The sequence below is a fragment of the Prenolepis imparis genome, unplaced genomic scaffold, assembly GCF_030444845.1.
Source record: "Prenolepis imparis isolate NDT839.2.m4 unplaced genomic scaffold, iyPreImpa1.0 SCAF_17, whole genome shotgun sequence".
NCBI lineage: Eukaryota > Metazoa > Arthropoda > Insecta > Hymenoptera > Formicidae > Prenolepis > Prenolepis imparis.
In genome coordinates, this window is record NW_028141175.1 from 20,796 (window position 1) to 42,684 (window position 21,889).

The following is a 21,889-nucleotide window of genomic DNA, read 5'->3' on the forward strand; positions in this document are numbered from 1 at the left end:
CGTTCACGAAGGGCGTTACTTTTCATGAAACTTTTAGGCGCCCCGATATATATATATATATATATATATATTGCATGACGAGGCTCTAAACGCACGCGGATAATCCCGCGATTCGAATCGTGCCTGTTTCGAGAAAATAAACCGAACGGTCGATTAATCGTACACAGAGAGAATTTTCTCTTAGAATTTACCCTGAAAATCATGGTAATTGTGGGACAATATAATTTGGAAAGAATTTTATGAGAATTTCTCTGATTAATATCTATCACAATAAAATGTAAAATATGTTTGATTAATTTTACTGCAGTTTAGTAAAATTAATCAAACATGTAGATATTATTATTTTTATTAATCAGAGAAATTCTCATAAAATTCTTTCCATACCATTTATTGTCCCACGATTACCATGATTTTCAGGGTAAATTCTAAGAGAAAATTCTCTCACAATCAGTGTACGAATCGTTAGAATGGAATTTTCGAGCGCGTCGTATAACGGTGATCTCTCCTAAAGGCGAGATACGCCCTTAGATTTCTGACCGGCTCTCTCCCTCGGCTTCTCAAATCACGAGTCCTGAATCCGAGGTGCGGATACTACGAATACACGATCGAAGGCCAAGATTCTTCAACTTTTACGCTCAAAAGCTCATCCCCGATGTAACCCTTTTCCTAAAGCTTTTTAATTTTGCAGAATGTTGGATGTTTAAGGTCAAAAGACAATATATTATATTTTTATCGTTCCTTCCTTCCGATATTAATTTTCTCGATAATCACAACCACGTGGCCCTTGAAATATATTTTCCCTTCAACGATGACGGGAAGGTGATCGAATCGGTATCAGTTGCAGGGAGATAACAGGGCGACTTAAATCTTGGCGAGCGCGAGTCTTCGGGAAAAAAGCTGCTACTATTACTACTACTACTATATACTACTACTACTATTACTGCGCCACCGGTCTTTCTGGTCCGTCTATTGAAAAATTCTATGCATTTAGAAGTGTGCGTTGCACGGAACGGCCGCCGGCTCTTTCAACTGTTGTTACTTATATATTTTTCAGTTTGTTCTTTCCCAAGTGCGTTTTTAATTCGTTATTTAACGACCGACCATAAATCCTGCACATCCGACGACAGATAGACAGAATAGTCGCAGAGAGAGTGAGAGAGAAAGAGGAGGGAAATCATCTTCTTCGAGATCAAATTTTTAATTCTCGAGTATACAAGTATATCGGCGAAGATTTATATCTCCGTCGCGTATACTTTATTTTCTATCGGAGAACACGTTGCAAGTTGCAGATGTAATAAAATTTAAACAACTGCAAACCTTGCCTGCAAGATTGCAGACTAAGAATTAAAAAAATATAATTTTTTAAATATAATATTTTCTAAATATCTTCGATCATGTAAATATATCACAGAGAATTATTAAATGTTAAGAATATTGCTCTTATTTTCATTCGTTGCTCATTTCATCTCTGAATGTAAAGTTTAATTATTATATAAATATTGTTATAATAATTAAACATAAATTATTATATATAAATTAAAAATTTTACTGGCAAATAATATATATAAATTATTATAAATATTTTTATAACATTAAACATCAAATATTTATATCACAAAAATATTTTCACTTTAAATTTGTCTGGAAAATTTCGGAGTAATTAGATAATACATATTCTTACTACTATCGTATAATCGTATAATACGTATGATATAATTATTTTAAAAAAAGCGACAACTTGATTCGTGTAGATATCATCAGCGAGCTTATTATTAAATATCAAAAATATCGCTGTTATTTTCAAATTTCTATTTATCAACATCCAAGAATACAATTCAATTATTATAAATAAGAAAATACATAAATTAATTGAACCAATTTCTCTCTTTCTTTCTCTTTCGAAAGAAATTTACGTGATCCATAAGAAAGGAAGGAATCGTATTTCAAGATCTCCATCAATATCATAAACCATCGATTCTATAAAAAATGTCGATAGACACCAGAGTATCGGTGAAGATCCCTATAGCAGAGAGGACACCCCGTATGCAGAAACGCAATTCCCGGCCAACAGACACACACATACACAACCGTATTACGCATATACACACGAAGAGACAAACAGACAATTACGAGACACACACATACACGTACATACACGCGCACGCACACAAACGCGACACGGAATCGATCGAAGGGCGTCACAAGCGGATTTAAAGGGTCAGCGGCTTAAATGCTCGAGCGGCGATGTACCGTTAATTGCTAAGACAGACCGTAACAGAGCGTCTGTCTGACTCCGTCGTTGGAGAGATGTCTCGGCGATTCGTATATACGAGCGATCCGTTCAATCTCGAACGCGGCTCGATCTTTCCAGCCAGTCTATTTTACGTCGATCGTCATCATCCTCGTCGCGTCGTCGTTGTCGTTGTTAGTGACGTAAACCTACGAGACGCGCCTGTATTCTGTCGAACGACACGGGACAAAGATAGAGAATGCGTGGCCGGTATGTACGCGCTTCTATGAATACTTATGCACGCGTACGTGTGTGTCTTTCGGCTCTCCAATGCTTTACAATCGCTTGTTTTTTTTTTTTTTATTATTATTTTTTGTAAATACACACGATATTTAAATTGTATTGCATAAAGAAAAGGTTGTTATTCAGTATGTATATATTATATAGAGGAGATTATCGCACGTGTTGTTAACTCGTGAAATTAAAATCTATATTTCAATGACTTACGTTTATTTACATTTTGAAGTTTTTAAATTCCAATGATGTAAATACGTTCAAAATATATCTCTACTATATGTGTGTCTCTGTGTTTGTATTTCAAAATGTATCTTCTTGAAAAAATAATTATTGTATCACGATTGTGTCTTTAAATTGCTATTCTATCTTATATCTTGCATTTTCTCTCTCTCTCTCTCTCTTTCTTTCTTTGTTAATATTATTAATTTGTTATTAAACTAATAGGATATTTAAAGTCCTACAATTTAATAAAAAGGAATTTTTACATATTTTTATTGCATGAATATCTCAATGTTTATTCTTAAGAAAATTAACAGTATTTTACAATAAATTTTCCAGACAACTCTCTGAGACATAGAATGAACAAGGAAATATCTTATTTAATAGAAAATTAAATATCCTATTAAAATAAGATATTTCCTTGTTCATTCTATATCAGCAGAGAGTTGTCTGGAAAATTTGTTGTAAAATACTGCTAATTTTCTTAAGAATAAACATTCAAAAATATGTGAAAATTCCTTTTTCCTCTCCTTCACACTTTTGCACATATACAATATATATCCCTTTCACATTTATATCTCTCTTCATTTTACAAGAAAGCTCTTCTCTCTCGTTCTTTCCCAATTGTCAATTCGGGAACAGAGATACGAGAAAGAGATACATGAACCGGGGTTTCGCGAATACCGGATATATAACGCGCGCGTTTAACGGATATTTGTGTACAAACAAATGTACGGCACATGCGTGCGCGTGTTCGTTCACACATATGTATATACGTACATACATATGTACACATTTCGATCGAGCAGACAACAAAAGGATCAGATGTGCGTTCGAGGAGTAAGCGGGAGAGAGAAAGAGAGAGAGAGAATGGATGGATGGAAGAGAAGGGTAAAGGAGGACGAACAGAGACGGAAAAAACATGTACATCGCAGGTGCAGCGTGCAAAGCCAGCAAAAAAACGGCGTCGCTTTCTGTGGGTGCAAGAATTTCCCCTTTCCCTTCTCCCTCCTATATATACCATATATATACAAGGAAGGATCTATATACAGTGTATATCCTGCACATCCTGATTCGTGTCAGGGCGATATATACATATATGTACATATGCGGGTATATGTTGGCTTATCGTAAAATTAACCGTCGCGTCGCTCCGCGAGACAAAAGAAGGTGAGACTCGCGTTCCAGGAGCGACGTTCGTCGAAAAGCGAGGCGTAATATACGTGCGCACAAACGCGATATATATCTCGAAAGCCGACGGAAGAACGGTATCTCGGAATTTACTCTACGACCGGTGGAAAAACGACGTTTTCCTACGACGAGTCGAGCGAGTTGGGGAAACATCTTATGTTAGGGGCGGTAGCGAGATAAGAGAGGGAAGGGAACTGGGAGGAAAGAGAACCTGGAAGAGGGATAAAGAGAGCGGGAGGGAAAGCCACATAGAAAGATCAAGAGAGAGAGCGACCAAGAGAAGAGGCAGCGAAAGGCGAAGAGGGGGGAGGGAAAGCGGGGAGAGAAAAAAAGGGGTAGACATAGACATACACAGGCAAGCGCGCATCCACATTTCGATGAGGAAAAAAAATTCCTACCTTTGGAGCGTCGAGATAAAGCGTGCGACTCGGTTTCTCTCCCTCTCTCTCTCCTTGTCAGAGCGACGTCATGAGTCGTAGGCGTACAGATGCTGACGCTCGGAGTCGCGCCATTTAATAAACGCGCAGCGGCGGCGTAAAACACTAGCAACAACGCTCGCGTTCGTGGAAAACTCAAACCCAAACGGCGACGTCCTGTATATCGACGGCGATGGCCGCTCGCAACCGCGGCGGCAGCTCACCACCACTGGCACCTCAACACCGTCGAGGTCGCTCCATGGCCCACGTTCGCGCGGTTCCAGCGACCCCGCCCATTAAAATCGGGCCCCGTTCCCGAGATATATAACCGAGACGTAGCGCGTCGAAACACGGTTGCGGTGAGAGAAGAGAGCCCACCCGCGTCAGAAAGCACTAACCGCACGACACACGCTCTCTCGCGCACCCAATTGATGCGTGCGTGCAACGAGGCACGACACGGCGTCGACCACGACTCGCCGTGTCGCGCGCGCGGGGTGCTTTATCACCCCCCCTCCCCCCGGCGCTTTCCCTCCCCCCTACACCCCCCGGCCAAGAGTGTATTCTATTGCAGTGCCGGCTTTAGAAAATGAAAATATATGACTCCGGGAGATTTAAGAGTGAGAGAGCGAGATTCGCGCCTCGATTAAGTAGAGCACTCGCGTGCTCCACTTTCGATATCTTTTTATTGATAAATATATCTGATATCTACTATATAAGTATATATAATTCTGGAATTATTGGAATTTTTTACCTTGCGATTGTGGATGAGGAAGATGGTCGATGAGACGGGGAGATACGCACTTCGAGGAATATGTATTTTGATCGGGGTACTGGACTTGTGTAAAGACGGTGCTGCGCGTAACAATATTGCGTCTCGCGGCTCTATCAAACGCGCGTCTCTCTTTCTGTTGACGTCAGAATCGTCATTTCGAACGCGCCGCGAGCTAATAGTGGCGCCATCTATCGGCGAAGAATTGAATTGAAGCGCGTCGATGTTATCGACAGTAATAATTAACAGTTGGAGGGGGAAATATTTGGAAAGCCATTTTGAATTATTAGCGAAGGCTGTGCTATATATAAATTAATATGATATTATATATTATTATATGGATGTTATATGTAACATATTTATTTATAAACAAAAAAGAGGTCTCTTTAGAATACAAATATGATTACAATTACGTTTAAAGAATTCTGTATATAGCAGCTTTCGGTGATAATTTCTGAATGTTTGTAAACGAAATATCCGTTTGAGATATATATAAAAATATTTTCATCTATTAAACATCACATATATCGATGTTCTGACGTTATTTCTTAGCAAAATATATTTCATTTTATTATAGCGCTTTATATATGATGCCTTTTGTACACATAAACAAATAATTTCAAGAATATATAGCAGTTAATGCAGGAGATTTGCTATAATATTCCAAGAAGGAATTCTTATAATTATCGCAGATAGTACAAAACAATATTCCAATCGCTGATTAATATTTTATTAACTACCTACTAATTGCCTACCTCGATTCGAAAGATGATTCTCAAATATTATAGAGAGACGAAACTCACTTTTTTTTCGATGAAAATACAGACTCGATCCTCCCGATGATCCTCCCTCGTAACACCTTCTCAAGAGACTGACGGCGCGAGAAGGATCGCAAGAAAACGATAAAAATTCAAATTACGCTTCCAAATACCACTCAGGGCTGATCCGCATGAAAATTCGCGCGACAACAAACCTGAAAACGATGGCCGAAGGTTGGCAGTCCTGGCCGCGGAGCGTCTCGCGGTCTCGCGTCGTAGTCGTCGTCTGCATCGAGGTGACAGCGAGTGACAGCTCCTCGTCGTTCTCCCCCGTCATCGTCGTGTTATCGACTCGCGACGTGAAAGGCTCGTACGTCGGCAACGAGGGTCTGACGGCGAAGGCGCGCGATGCCGCGATGCCTCGCGCGGCGCCCTGGTCCTGAGCGCCGACCGTCGAAGGTGCCCTTACGTCGAACGTCATCCTCACCGTCGACGTCCTCGGCCGCTCTCGAAGTCGAGCGTGATCCCGCGATTCCTCGCGCCCGATCGCGCCTCTCGGTGCCCGATGCCACGATGTGAAGGCCCCTCGACGGATCGATCATCGTCATCCTCGCCGAGAGAGACTGACTGTCCTCGACCGTCGTCGCCATCGGCCTCCAGCAGTTTTCCAATCCAACGGTACACATATTATCGCCTGTTTCAAAATATATTAATGGAAGTTTAATATGCACTCTATCTCTTTGGAACATATTTTCGGGGTCATTACAAGTAATTTTATTGATTAATTACTTGTATATGTTGTTTTTTGTTGTATTATCGGTAAATAATTATATACTAGGTATTTATACCTGTTATGTTTCTCTCTTCAATTCCTGTTTGCTAAATATTGATAAATTATGTACTTGAAACTTTCTTTTCTTTATAATTCCGCATTAGTATATTCAGTCTATATATTTTACAAATAAACTCTATAACAATTAAGTTTTACAGCTATTTGTTAATCTGTAAATTTTGAAAGGAAGTCTTGGTATATTTTACATTTTATCTATATTATCAAACATGAATGACGGTATATAAAAAAGAATTAATTTATATTGACATATATTATAGAAAGATTTATACGACTTCTCACCTTTCAAATCAATATGATTGCGGTGAGGAATCAGAGGAGTCTTAAACTATGTGGAGAATATAATCAAACTTTTACAAAGCTTGTAAAAGATGATTACATTATATAACGTTATATGTTAAAGATAACAGGAAATACATTTAAATAAAAAAATAATAGTCGATGAAAAACTCTAGTTAAAAAATAAGCAAATTAATATAAAAAACTCTTAATTAATATTATTTAATATTAATGAATAATATCAATGTTTTTTGAAAAATCAATGTCATATTTGCAGAGAAACAAAGAGATATGAGGAAGTTTAATTGAGTCGGCTGCAAGTTTTTGGGTTGAAAAGACAAGAATCTCTTCAGTCAGGAAAGAGAAAAAAAAAACAGCAAAGGATAACAGAAAATTCGGCATGATCCGTGGCGGGAGTAGAGGTAATTTGGAAACATTAGATGGGGTGGTGGAGGCATGGAAGCCACAGCTGGCCGACCGTCTCTTCAGAGACTCTTCAAGGACACCTTGCCATCAGCGGCAACACCCGGATTAGATGTCATAAGAGCCTTGCATCAAGTACGATTTCTTTCGTGCACTCTTCATACGTGCATCTTTTGTATTTTTATTAAACATTCAAATTTTAACATGTGCAAAACTAATGTATCGTTTCATGGCAACTCATAAGAATTCGAGTTTCATTTTCAATATAATTCTATAGTTCTTATTTAAGCAAGAATTTTATAGTTGAAGTAAATAATTATTTATTTATATATCTATTATTTTTCATATGATTTTAAGAAATTTATAATTTTACAAATTGAGAGCTCTCTAAAGAAAGTTCTCATTCATTGTTTCTTATTTCTTATTCATCTAATTTGCTATAAAAAATATACCGAAATATAATATGTGAAACATTTTATTTTGCTACATACCTCGACAAGATGAAAGACTTGTTCTGATGACGAATTATCCTGGTAACAATACAGACGATCGTGTCGTTGCGTACGGCTTTGGACTCGTCGCGCGAAGAACTTCGCCGATTGCAGGAGACTGTCGGGGATTTCTCCAGCGAGAGTTACATCGACGCAGTAGGCCGTCTGGCTCTCGAGAATCACGTCCTCAGACGAAGAATCTTGAGCAGAAGCTGCGAATTCTCGTACAATGCGACGACTAGTTCGCCGCTTCAGTCGAAACGCGTCCGACTGGTAGAGGAGACCTTTCGTATGGAGTAAGTACAAGTTTAATTTAATTTAACTGCCAGCACAGGAAGTAACTAAGTTGAGTTTTTTTCTGTGTACCAGCCGACCAACAGATTCTGCGAAAACTACCATGGACGTATCTAAAGAGAAGGTCGATGCTGATGCTCGGAATACATTCAATCAACCTGTCTCTGGATACAGCACCAGCAGTAGCAGCAGCGGCAACGATAGTCCAGATCTGTCTTCTCGTGCTAGCCGATTTCAAGGTTTATCGAAATCCTCGAAAACCGCAGTTACCAAAGGCATCACCAGCTTGACAGTTACCGAGGCGGGATCTACGATGCTGAACGTTGCTCAAAGTGAGAATGATAAACCCTCGATTTTGACAACTCATGCAATTAGCAACGAGGAAGAGGCTCAAGAAATTTCAGGTAGAGTTAGCCGATTTCTTAATGAATTGATATAATAAAATTGATTAAAAATTCTGTAAAAACAATCACATATAATATAAAAGTCAAAAAATATGACGTGTTTGACGATTTAAAAAAAAAAGAAGAAAAAACGATATGATTGTTCTCGTTGACTAATCGTATTATTTCGTTGAAATACTGTCAAACGCGTCTTTTTAAGAGGAATTAATTGTTTTAGGCGATGCGGTCAATATGGACCACTTAGATGTTCCTGAAAAAGATACCGGCGAGGACTTGAGTTTGAGATCCACATCCGACGGTGACAATTCCATGTTCAGCGATCACGTGGATCAACCACAGGCACCACGCAATCAGAGTCAAGCGGGTGATTCGTCGAGGCCGAACGAACATTCGGAGAACGAATCGGAGGAACTGGACGACATCGAACTGATATTTACGACAGACGAAACCTGTCGCGATCTCGGCCTGCAAGAGGATCTGGTATCTATCACGGAAACCGAGTCCTGGCAGCATGGTAGCGGCCAACCTGTTCTACTGAAGTATACAAAGTCGACGGAGAATGAGTCGTTGGTCTGCAATGGCGACAAAACCAGTTCTGTCGAGGAGGCTGTCTCCTCGCAGAGTTCCAGCATCGATCGCGAGGAGAGCGTCGACAGGTTCGACGAGAGTTCCAGCACCAGGCTCAACAAGATGTGGTCGCAGTGTTCCGTCCTGGTCGAGACGGATATCAGCAAGTGCGGCATAGTGGAGGATGCTGAGAGCTCAACGGGATCGTCCTTGCGACCTATCGCGAGAAGAAACACTCTGGCCGCGCCGCCGACAACTTACAGGTTTACTTGATACTAAAACACAACACATTTGCTTTGAAAGATTGATTTTGCGAAACAATTTTTTTTCTTACAAATGACTTTGTGTCTAAGAAATTCATAAATCGCGTTTGCGATATAATTTACGTTGTTCACTTTCTAGTTTAAAAATGAATGACTATCATCAATTGGTTAATTGATCGAAATTGTTGTTTTGATTTATAGTTTTAAAGTTTCATATGTTTCTTATTATTATATTAGGGTAGACTTGATAGATGTATTATTATCATATTACCGTTCTTTTAGACCCATTATTCACCGGGAAGCTCTGGCTAGCAGTCGTAGAAAGAGCTCCGCTCCGTTGCGACCCGTGATGGACCGTAGCAGTGGTGCCCGAAGAGAATCCGGCGCCCAGACGGACATTTCCGCGCTTCCGGCACAATGGCGATCCGAAAGCTATCTGGCCCACAAGGTCGCACATACCTTCACGACGTTGCCGAGCAAATTCGCACTTCCAACAGGCGTACCCGGTCGATTGAGGCTGTCGGACAAAACTCGAGAAGCTAGAAGAGTGATGTTATCAGACATCAGTTTCACTAGCATGGTACCAGAGTTATCAAGGAGCGCGGATCATTTGTGCCATGATCCACACACGCAGGTAAAGTTTTAACGTGTAAGAATTAATCGTAAGTGAACAATAGAGAAACGAATTGTTATAACATCGCAGGGATATTTTTCTCTAACCTTTGCATAGAAAAATACGATCGTGTTTCTTCTTTAGGCGTGTTTCAACTCGCGCGGCTACGGTCTTCGTACACCAGAAATCCATAGACGCGAGTCCCTGGGCTCTCCCGCAGGATATTGGCCGCGTTGCAATCCCGCAACAGGTCTGCCAAGTCCCTGCGACTGTCGACTCTCGACCGACCTATATCCTTCGCGATATCGCGGTTCTCTGACGTCGATACCGTCGCCCAATCTCGAAGTCGTCGGTGGTCCTCCGCGGAGACACTCTTGGAGAGCGACGGCGGCGTCCTTTGACTCATGGAGGGTTCCGGTCGCGACTTCCACACCACGTCCGACCTGGTCTTCGATGCCGTCCTCTCCGACACATGTGCATCCTCCGTCGACCTCCTCCAGAACTTCGAAAACTGCACCAAAGAGAACGCGATCAAAGGTGACCTTCCAAGGTATGTATATATATTTATATTCTGTTTTTCTCTTTACGATACAACTGTTCTGAAAAAAAAAGAAGAATATATGTGTGTAGAAATATATGAAGGAAGAGTTCATGTTCATCTATTCGCAAAGTAAGTTCAAAGTGAAGAGGATTGTCGCAATTTTCAGAGTGTCCAATGACGCGCGGTAGTTTGCCGAATTTGCGTTCAGACTTGGTCGGCGGTGAAAATAGCGGGGATTCCACCGAATCGTTGATCGATGAAGCCGAGGATTATTTGCGGCGAAGTATCGATTCTATGCTGACGATATCGAGCATCAATACGGATTATTGGAGCAAGCAAACAGCGAGGCGAAGAAGGGCGCGAAGACATTCGGAGCCCGACTTAGTTCGCGATTGGCATCCCCCTCAAGATGCCAGGCCATATTTGCCAAAGGTAACGTCGTGTTGATAACTTTATATTCACAAACGAAGAAATTCTTGCGCTTAGGTCATTTTCCACAAGATAGATTTTTTTCAGATTATTAATTGTAAATATTTTTACGTAAAATCTTTCAGATACCAAGAGACCTCAAATTAGATCATCTTGTGAAGGTCATATCGCCGGAGGGCAGGGTTCTTCAGGGTCGTGTGAGATACGTAGGTCCAGTTCCAGGCCGAGAAGACGCTCACGTAGGCGTGGAGCTGCCATATGTTAACGGTTCGTCCGATGGTACTTTTCACGGCAGGAGATTCTTCGATTGGTAAGCTTGCGAGAACTTATTTCTAAAAATAGTACATATTACAGAATAGTTCGCAAACGAGTAATATTTATAAAAATTAAGTATATCTATTTTGCTCTCTTTTATTTTGAAATTTACGTTAGTGCACGAAGAAATAATAAAATAGGATATTCTTTTTTCCTTTCCTCTCTCCGCTTTTTCTTTCTTTCTCACTCTCTTTCTCCCTTTTCACCCCTCTTCAAAATTTGATAGCTCCAATCGTCTCAGCTTTAATCAAGAATAAGTCTGTCATTAACAGCGAGCCGGATCGTGCGATCTTCGTCCCGTTCAAGAAGGTGGTGCTTGCCTGGTGCACCACTTGACCCGAAGCACCGACCCCCATGGTCACGCCTCGTATTCTACTCTCCCAGTACACCATGTAAGAAGAAAGTGATGAAGAGTGAGAGAGAGAAAAAATTCGGCGACACGTAAGTCGTATTTACAAATTATATTTGCGCTAGCCAGTTCTCTGGTTAGATTCAGATCAGAGATAATGCGACTATTCATAATCTTTGTCGATTAATTCTCTCATCCCCATACGGAATTGTATAGCTGTTTAACTACGTGTATATTAAAATTATCTAAATTTAAAAAAACATAATTTTGGACGCCAATATAATAATGAATGCTGTATCATATATCGATATATAATATTATAAAACATGTATGTATGTAACATACACAATACACACACGCACTATATGTATATACGTACATACATACACTCATCCAATGATATACTATAGCATATTCTGTTTGAGGATACGTTTAATGGATGGATCATCGCTACTAGTGAAGAATTCCACCATATGTCTTATTGTGTACCTAATTTTTAATAAAATATTTTTCTTATAGATAGGAAGCGAAATTAACGAAATCTCATGGTGTGCCTTTCTAATAATGCAATCGGAGGAGTAAATCGAAACTAAAAAAAAACGCCAAAATGAAGTTGTTTTATCTTTGTATATTAATGCGTTTAACTGGCAAAAAAATATACCGAACTTATCCGAATCTGAGAACAGAAATTTGTTGCATGGTCGTAACGTTGAAGACAAACTATGAAATTTCGCAAACTTTTGTCGTCCTACTCACATTAACGTGGTTACATGTACAAGATGTATGTACAAATCGCAAAAATGATTTTCACAATGTTCACCGTGTGATATCATATACCAAAAAAAAAAATAAAACAAACATAAAGATCTATAAATCTATATGATAACTTAACTGTAGTATTGTGTTACGCTCTAAAGAAAGGAACAAATATATTTTATTGAACAGTGAATTTGGGAATGAGGGAATTAAATTACATTTTCACATATAACTGGAAGATAAAAGCAGCATCAGCCGCTAATTAATTTTCGGCAAGAATAATCAAAATTACCTATTAATTATTAATTAATAGTTTCTATGAATGATAATTCGAGAGGCTATATGCAGCGAACGCTGATCTTTCATTTCGATTGCGATTGTACTTGAATCTCAATAATGACTCGATGATGCTTACGCTGTGACATTATAACATTAAGCTGTTAAGGGAAAGATTGTGTTCCTCGTTCAAAGGAAAACGACAGATTTGTTATATTTTGGCTACGATCAATTACTTATTATTATTAATACACATATCGAGAAAACTTTCACATTATCCCGAGCACACTATTATATGAAAAAATCAATATAAAAAAAAAAAAAAATTTCTTGTTGAAGAACTGTATTCAATAGATCATTTCCTCTGTTGTATAATATCGCCGACATTCTATTCCTCTTATCGTTATTGCATGTCGATTCAAATTCTTTTCTTTTCTTAAGAGAAGTTTGCATGTTCCTTCAGGATGCCCCAATCTAATTAGATTATTTGACACAAAAATGTGGCACAAAATCTCTTCATAAGTTTTCATAGTCATAAGTAAAAAGTGTTGGATAAAGTTGTAAAGTATTTATCTAGTGATTGGTAGCTTCGAGCAATCTCGAGTTCAAGTTTGCCCCAAATATTTCATATATCTCTGATTTCGCAGATTGGCGGGATCTTCTGAAGATTTAATCTCGCTGTTATGAGTTAAAAATTTATCTGACGCCGTATTATATTAAGAAAAGTTAATTGAATAAACGAATTAAAAATTCTATTATATTGAAAAATCAATTGGAAAAAATCAATTATATAGATTATAGAAATTATAGAGATATACAGGATAATTTGATCGAAGCTCCAATCGAATTACCAGGCAGCTACTCTAACATCGATCTATCCATCACTGTGCAATTTAATCAATATAAAATAAGATTACAATATAAAACTGTTTTTCGATGTGCGTATTTTTGACTGGAACTGAAGAAAATAGAGATAAAAGTGGATCCGTAAAAAGAGACGTGCAATAGAAATAAATACTATTAAATTTGTTATCAACCTAATATCTTCGCGCGTTGCTTACGAGCTTTCAATGAGCAAATGCTTTAGTGTATGCCGGACATCGAGAATGTTTTTTCACGTGAAATTAGACCCAATTTTGAAGGCATACGCCGCATCGTGTCTCGATATTCATGATTCAGAATTTTATCCGACAATTTGACGGTCTCTAAAAAATGTTTGATATGTCTAATTTGATGTGGCAAAGCATCTCTGATGTCTCGAGTACTGATGTACGCGTATGTATATGTATTTTACGTATATATACATCAATTTCTGTACATTTTAAAGGAACACGCGTATGTAAAGTGTGGGCACTACACTTGGCTGTACAAAGATACAAATAATCATATCCTGAGGCTGTACCTATCGTCTTAATCAATGGATCTGATTTATTCGAATCGCAAGCGAGAATCGATCGATGCGTTTCCCTGAATTTTTAGATCCATGGATATCTAGCTGAATATAATATTAACGTAAAAACGACGAGATGTCAAACCCTCTCACTATTTATTGTATCGTAACAAATACGAAAAAAATAAAGAAAACTGGCTTACAATGTAAGATACATTATCTTTCTTGAATATAATTTGACTCTCATGCATCGATGTTACTTTTCGGTTTTAGAAAAATTTGTTTTATTCATATCATAATTCTCAGATTGTAAAGTTCTTGAATCTTTAAATATTCCAATTGATTTCGATTAAAATTCGAAGAGAATTTTGTCTTTTTCGTCACCATAAATCTTTCAACGTTTCACACTTTCAATTACATTTCATTCGTGCAATCTTTGTACAATTATACATTGCTCTTAGTTATTATATATTAGTGACGAATATCCCGCGACGTTTTGCATTCTCTCTTTCGTTTCGCCTCGATAAAGCGAAGAAATTATAAATGATGAGCCGGGTAGTCGGCGTACCAGCTGAAGGCTCCGTCGGAGCCAGTTTGTCCCCCGAAGTCGACGTAGTCCAGGACACGCGTGGCCGCTCGCTCGGAACGTTGTTCTCTCGACTCGTCCTGATGAACGACGCTGGGTACGGCAACCGGTACATATGCTTCTGTTTGTCGAGACACCCTCGAGGACGTGATTGGGCTCACCTCGATGACGTCGATATCTTCGATACCGTCGACGGGAATTGCGATGTAGCGTCGACCTCCTAGTGCGCCGCAAACGGCACACAGCAACGTCAACGTGATACCCTATAATACCAAAACATCCGATTGTATTTAGAATCCTTCACTGACTGTAATATTGATTTATTTCCTGTCAGAAGTGATAAATTGTGTAATTTTTTTTTTTTACAATTTAATTCCTTTGTATTATTTCTTTTTGTCATCATCTCATGTTTGTGATAATGTAAATTGATAAATTATATTGAAGAATCTATCAAAGTTAAATACCGTATATATAGAACAAAAAATAATTCTTATTTCAATGCTTATTATGAAGTTATATTTTTTTAATTGTTGGATATTTTAATGTGTTATAAAAAAACAATTAAGCCTACATTTTAATTGTAAAGATTAGAAATATAATTTTGCTATATTATAGTTTATATATTTTAGTTCACTTTTTTCTATCAACTTCACGTTCAAACTGCTTTGTTTCCACAAAAGATTTTCATCGCTTTTATCACAAACACAAAATATTTTTTTAACGTTTATAATATTTTTCCTCTTATCAAGAAAATGTTGTGTCACATGTTCAAAATTGATTTGATATAAAAAAAATTAAGTGATTAAATTAAACTATAAATGTGTATTATTTACCAAATTATTCATCGTCCTCTCGTGATGAACTGAAAGTAAGTTTAGCAGTTCGGTTCGTCGAACTAAAGTGAGGGGCCTCGTTGTTGCCGTTTTATACGTTTCGCTTGGCCACAGCTTTCTAGTCTCTCTCTGGAGAGGAACCGACAATTACTTCTGGCTACTTCTTGCACCATGCTTATCACGTCGCGAGTCAATTGTCGCGAAGCTGGCCGTCGACCGCGAGCCGCTGAAATGTGCCTTGCTGAAAAGTCCCTCTCGGAGAAAAAGAATCATTATGTCCTTCCTCGATTCACGTTTCGATACTTTCAATCTTCAATCAAACTTTCGATCATTCTTTCTTTTCGCTCGCTTGTTTTTCTTCCTGGATTCAATTCGACTTGCTTGCCGATTCAGCGGTTTATCAATAGTTTAAGCAATAAATTTTTCAAAAAAACTTTATTTTCTCGCTCACTATTGACAAAAATGTATCTCTTTCATTGTTACACGCTTATAACTATTTAGTCGCTTGTTTGAGAAATTTAATTACAGTATAAAAATATATATAGGATACATTCTTTTCTTTTACACTTTTTTGCAATATTGTCAATGATTAAAGACGTATAACAAAGAGAATATAATATTATTAAGATATATAATTAAATTTTTATATTATAGAAAGGCACTGATTGTATTTATTAAGAAGAAGCGTATTTTATAATAAAAAGCAATATCTTAAAAATTATTAAAAAATTATTGTGTTGCAATTTAATTACTAAAGCATTTCGCATTTGTTTATATTTTATATAATATTAATAATAATAATATATATAATATTAATATCTATGCACAATGTTAATATTAATAAAATATATATATCTTAATATATATTTTATTATAATATATTAACATTTGGAAAAAATTAAGTACAAAACAAAAAAGATATAGAAATCATATTTTAATTTTAAAATAATTTTTAATATAAATGTTGTTTCATGGCACAAGTGAGTTGTGTAATTCCAACACGAATGGATTAAAAGGAGTTTTATCTTACATAAAGATCATAATAATATGAAAAGTACGTATATCTAAAGAACCCTTTTCTTGCGACAGTTTAAGAAACCCACCACAAAAACGACAAGATAGAAAGCAACTTAAGGAAAAAATTTTGATTATAGAAAACTAATAAAAACTACAATCTCAAAGAAAAAAAATTGATATCTTCATCAATTAATTGACAATTTGTGAACCATAATCCTTATTCACGAATGAACATTACTATATTACTAAATCTAGGTGAATATGTAATTCTATAATAAATTTGTGTAACCATATTATAACGAATTCTTTCAAAGATACGGAAGATACGTTTGTTTAGTCCTTTGTCGGCATTGCTATGCCTATTTCTTCAATTAGTTTCTGAGATTCCCAAAAAATTATTAAATAAAAGAAAAATTTTGGACATTGTTTATATTTATATTTATGTAAGAGAATCAATATCAAATATAAAACACATAAATAAATTAAGTTATTTTGAAAGAAGTTAGACAACGTTTTCTCATAGATACATCACGCACTCAACGCTAAATATCTCGTTCTGAAATGCATGTGTCAAACACAGATTAGATATAAAAAAAATTTAAGCATTAGGCATAAAAAAATTTAACGTAAAAAAATTATACGAAAGAAGAATCCCTAATAAAAATCTGTATAGTTAATGCCGTAAAATTAATTAATCGTAAGTTAATCGTTTTTACAGGTAAACAGTGCAATCAGCTTCACCGCGATGTTCAACCGACGATGAAGAAGTGGAAGACATTCGAAGATCGGACTTATCTTGTAATAACGTGGAATTGGTCAAACAGATCTCTTTCTCGAATTGGGCCAATTCCAAATTTATCAGAGTTTCCCTAATATTAATGATCTGCGAAGGAAACAATAAAAAAACATTTATAAAGCAGAACTTTTAAAAGAACACACATAATTATGATACGATTTTCTTTCTTGATCAATTGCACATTACTTAAAAACAATTTTTGAACCAGATATTATCAAGAAATTTCACAATCTCGTAAATCTAAGATAGAGTTATACGCGCGCGCGAAATATTGTTTCAAAATTAATTTTATCTACGCTTTTAATTCTTTCTGATGAATGCGTAATATGTATAAAATTACACAAATTATATATTTATTATATATCTATATAATTATTTTTAATTTGACGAAAACATAGTGAGTAATGAGAACAGCGTAATGATACAATTGTTTTTTTTTCTCTCTTTTTTTTGCCTGTATTTATCTACGCCTTGCATTTACAAGCAGTTTGCGTCTTTTATGCGCGGTAGAATTTGGCAAGTCTTTAACATTTGCGACATAGCACAATTATCTGCGTGAAATGTAAACTCAGATATTAAACACGTTAACAAGTTATTACAAAATCTTTTACAAAAAATATATTTTAAAGAAAATAGAAAAAGGAGACCTCAAAACAGATTGAAACGTATGTTCATTATAAAAGCATCTGTGATGTGATATTTTGTAGAAATATAAATAGACTTACAGAAGTTATAGAAAGCATTTAAAAGAGCGAAACATTATTGGCTTGAAAAGAATTTACCAGATTTAGAATTTTGGAAAAAATTCATTTATTTCTTTCGTCTCTCACCTTATCGCCATCCTTGTCGTAAAGCTCGATGCAAGGAATCGATGAATTTTCTCGGCGAGATTTCCCATAAGCAGTCGGACGTTCTTTATAGCCTTTAATTTTAGCGATGAGGGTTTTCCACTGCGCTACGTGAACGAGTTCGGCGAACTTGTCGCAAGCTTCGGAGCTCCACTCGCTTTCCCTAGGAATAATAGCCAGTTATCATCATTAAAGTCGATCGATAACCGCGCGAATCATTAATCGATCGGCTTACCGTGGCTTCGTATTTGCCAGTGAACACTCCACGGCCTGTAATCGTAAACTCAACATATCCGTACGCAGCTCCAAAACCTTGTCTACGGGCAGGACTTCCAAATCTCCATAATCCACAAAATAAACCTCACATTGAGTGTCTTTTATGTCTACCACTTCCGCGCGATACCACTTGTTGTCATAACTGAATTTGGCTGCTACTATTTGACCTGATGTTACCTAAAATTAGCAAACGTTTAATTAATATTAATTGTATTAATATGATAATGTATGTAATTATCCTTTATGTTATCATTTTGAACATCTTACTACTTAGCACAGTGAAAAAACTATAATTCGAAATAATTTCATATTAGATTTCACAATATCTGCAGCATTTACAAGATGTATTAAGAAAAAAATATTTAAAAAAATTATGGTATAACATTCTAAATTTTTTATTTCTTTATGTTTTTACCTTTTTCAAAACATGAAGTTCGCGATTTTCCTTTTTATTATAATATTCTGTCATTTCGGACACTAAGTTATCTAAAGCGCTATTCCCAGATGAAACCACATGAATCCAGAATACATTCGGTGTTTCCACCGCAGATACATACACTTCCAGTGTGATTATATCGTCTATTAAAGACAAAAGTTAGTTCCAGCATGTGAAAATCAAATTAATGAAACTTTAACAAAACGATATAATTCCAGTTTATTTTCTATTTGAGTAACAACTAATATTATTTGTTCGATTTGAAATTGAAAAATCGATTAACATTTTACGAAGATAAAGTTGTTTTGCTTTACCTTCTGATAAAGACGAAACATCTGAAAGATTTTCATATACGTTAACATCATTGTTTGATTCAAATACTGGCGTTTTTTTTGTAATGGTTGCGAGCTCATCAGTCAAGTCAATTCGAGTTCCGTTTTCCTCTCGAACTTCATTTTTCATCTGAATTTCCTTTTCCTCTTGAACTTTATCTTTTATCTGAGCAACGGCTAGTTCTATTTGCTTAGCAGTTCCTCTTATCAATACCTTTCTTTCATCGTCTATAAAAATTAATTAATTAATTAATTAATACATAGTTACAACAATTTTATTACAAACTCTCGCGAATGTTCTTGATATGAAAATAATAATAATTATAAGTGAATTTTTATTAAAGAATTTAAAATTTATAATAAAGTTTTAACAGAAAAGATAATTCTAATAAAATTTAGTGCCAAAATATAACTAACAATGAAATGAAAATAAATCAATGAGATAAAAAGAATAGAAAATGAAACGTTAAAATAATACAATACTTTGAGATTTATCTTCCAACAGATCTTTCTCAAGTACAATTTGTGCACCAGTGACTTTTTGTATCTGCTGTATAGTATTTCCATTTCTTCCTATGATTCTTCCGCAAGCTTTGTGCGGTACGGACAATTCATAGGTCTCAATAGTAAGCTGATCATCCATTGTGTCTTTAACAGTGTTTCTACTGGGAGATAGTCTAGGCGTTCTTGCAGTTGCCGCTTGTTCATATTTCATCTGAGCTTGCGCTTCATTTTCCTCTCGAATTTTATCTTCTATTTGAGTAACAGCTAATGCTATTTGCTCGGCAGTTCCTTTTATTATTATTCTCCTTTTCCATCCAGCTATAAAGAAGAATATGGTTATTAATATGTTATTACAATAATTATTATTAATAGATATTATTATTATTATTAACAGATATTTGATATAATCATCATCATCATTATATATACATATATATATATGATGCAATATTAATAATTATATATATGCATTTAAAAAATTAATTTTAATAGATTTTATAGAAAAACAAACTTGTATATAAAAATAAAATATTGCAGATTTGATTTTTTAACTTTCTAGGACATTACAAATCTAGAAATTATAACAAAATTGTGAGGGTATACAATTGAAAAATTATTATATGAATAAATACAAAAAATTTCCTGAGAACTCTCAATATGCTAAAGAGAATTTAAGTACATAATCCAAATAAACTAATTGTAGAGTGTAATTAATAAAAAAGCAAACATATTAGAATGGATACAAGTTATAAAAGAAAATATTAAAGTAGAATACCTTCAGATTTATGAGCACCATTCTCCAGTATAAGTTTTGCACCGGAAGATATTTGTATTTGCTGCACAGTATTTGCACTTTTTCTTAGCATTGTTCCACAAGCTTCGAATGACACAAACAATTCATAGGTTTCAATGACAGGCTGATTGTCTATTATGTTTTTGATTAATGACTCTGCTAAACGAATGTCTTCTACATCATTCCCTCGTATGATACAGAGACGATACGGAGACTCTATATCGTCGTTTCTCATACTAATATATGTGCCAGTTCTATCTTGTATACTTTTGATCACTGAACCACCTCTACCAATTACAGCAGATGCATATTGCTTAGGCACTTTGTATTGTACTGTAGTGGATCTGGATGTTATTATCCGATCATCATTATCATTTCTTGTCTCATCATCCTGTAATATTAATGGATAAGTTTATATTTCAAGAAAAGAGATAAATTTTATTAAACCTCACATATACAGATTTGTAATTAGAAAATAATATGAAAAAATTATATGTCAAAGATACAAATTTTACCTTTCCAAATACAGAATATACGATTGCCAGAGATACACAACCAAGAGTTGTCAAAGATACGCCAAGTAAAATGGGTACTACAAACTTTCTATCCAAATTTAATATCCACTTCATTTTGCAAAGATTATACAATCAAAACAGAGTATGAAAAATTCTGTCCTATGATCTGTAACATTAAGAACATGTATTTAAAGAAATATATATAATAAAATTTAAGAAATATAAATTTTGATATTTGTAATTATTCACACATATGCATTTATTTATTCAATCAGTATAAGAATTTCCAATTTCGAAAAAACAAAATTTTTTGTTCCTGATTTTAATACTTTTATAGATAATTTTTTTTTTTTCACACGCATCCGATTTTAATAATTATTATTCTCGTCAATTATTATTTCTACTCAAAATGTCCGCAATATAACAGGTTTCTAAATTTTTATTTAAGGAAAAAAGTCTACAACTGCATATTTACCGTAATTATAGTGCTTTATAAAAGTACAACGCAAAAAAAAAAAAAAAAAAAACAAGTTTTATACGTTTTGCAGCAATAATAATAATTGGTTTCTATTTTCGACGTGAATCTCAATGTCTAAAAATAATGTTTTACGTAAATCTAAAGTGTGTGTGTTTATATTTTGTCCATCATATTCCACGTTTTTTTCATTCGGTATGAAAAGAAAAGTAAACACGTGAATTGCGTGAACCTTCAACTATTTAATACATAGATATGGATGCTATTAGATTTATACGAAAACAGTTATCAAACGCACCGATTGGCTATTGAATAGAGAATTTCTCTAGTTCTATCAAGAATTCTAAAAATTCCCTAT

At 35.7% G+C, this 21,889-nt stretch overlaps 4 protein-coding genes across 6 annotated transcripts; 1 reads left to right on the forward strand and 3 right to left on the reverse strand.

Annotated features, from left to right (window-relative positions):
* Positions 1 to 5,668: 5,668 nt before the first annotated feature.
* On the reverse strand, positions 5,669 to 6,361 carry LOC145946513 (uncharacterized). Its single transcript, XM_083056134.1, has 2 exons — positions 6,096 to 6,361; positions 5,669 to 5,993 (listed from the first exon to the last, which is right to left on the reverse strand). The coding sequence occupies exons 1-2, from the start codon at positions 6,359 to 6,361 to the stop codon at positions 5,855 to 5,857; spliced, it is 405 nt and encodes a 134-aa protein (XP_082912260.1). The 3' UTR covers positions 5,669 to 5,854.
* LOC145946511 (uncharacterized) lies at positions 6,167 to 14,277 on the forward strand. 3 transcript variants are annotated; one of them, XR_014427055.1, is made up of 11 exons: positions 6,167 to 6,558; positions 7,287 to 7,567; positions 7,978 to 8,219; positions 8,293 to 8,621; positions 8,839 to 9,451; positions 9,734 to 10,085; positions 10,209 to 10,614; positions 10,772 to 11,037; positions 11,160 to 11,344; positions 11,622 to 11,790; positions 14,058 to 14,277. XR_014427055.1 is itself a non-coding variant. In XM_083056132.1 (10 exons), exons 2-10 carry the CDS (start codon positions 7,466 to 7,468, stop codon positions 11,604 to 11,606), a joined length of 2,526 nt encoding a protein of 841 aa, XP_082912258.1. In that variant the 5' UTR covers positions 6,167 to 6,558; positions 7,287 to 7,465; the 3' UTR covers positions 11,607 to 12,218. The 3 variants fall into 3 exon arrangements, 2 of the variants coding, with proteins under 2 accessions (XP_082912258.1, XP_082912256.1); XM_083056132.1 differs by lacking the exon at positions 14,058 to 14,277 and having other exon boundaries at positions 11,576 to 12,218; XM_083056130.1 differs by lacking the exon at positions 14,058 to 14,277 and having other exon boundaries at positions 11,622 to 12,218.
* An 88-nt stretch (positions 14,278 to 14,365) lies between these two features.
* LOC145946514 (uncharacterized) lies at positions 14,366 to 16,351 on the reverse strand. The gene is made up of 2 exons (XM_083056135.1): positions 15,540 to 16,351; positions 14,366 to 14,969 (listed from the first exon to the last, which is right to left on the reverse strand). Exons 1-2 carry the CDS (start codon positions 15,549 to 15,551, stop codon positions 14,658 to 14,660), a joined length of 324 nt encoding a protein of 107 aa, XP_082912261.1. The 5' UTR covers positions 15,552 to 16,351; the 3' UTR covers positions 14,366 to 14,657.
* Positions 16,352 to 16,715: 364 nt separating this feature from the next.
* On the reverse strand, positions 16,716 to 21,763 carry Papi (tudor and KH domain containing protein papi). Its single transcript, XM_083056133.1, has 9 exons — positions 21,532 to 21,763; positions 21,057 to 21,222; positions 20,524 to 20,932; positions 19,728 to 20,066; positions 19,227 to 19,472; positions 18,892 to 19,055; positions 18,436 to 18,653; positions 18,183 to 18,363; positions 16,716 to 17,439 (listed from the first exon to the last, which is right to left on the reverse strand). Exons 2-9 carry the CDS (start codon positions 21,168 to 21,170, stop codon positions 17,269 to 17,271), a joined length of 1,842 nt encoding a protein of 613 aa, XP_082912259.1. The 5' UTR covers positions 21,171 to 21,222; positions 21,532 to 21,763; the 3' UTR covers positions 16,716 to 17,268.
* Positions 21,764 to 21,889: the final 126 nt, after the last annotated feature.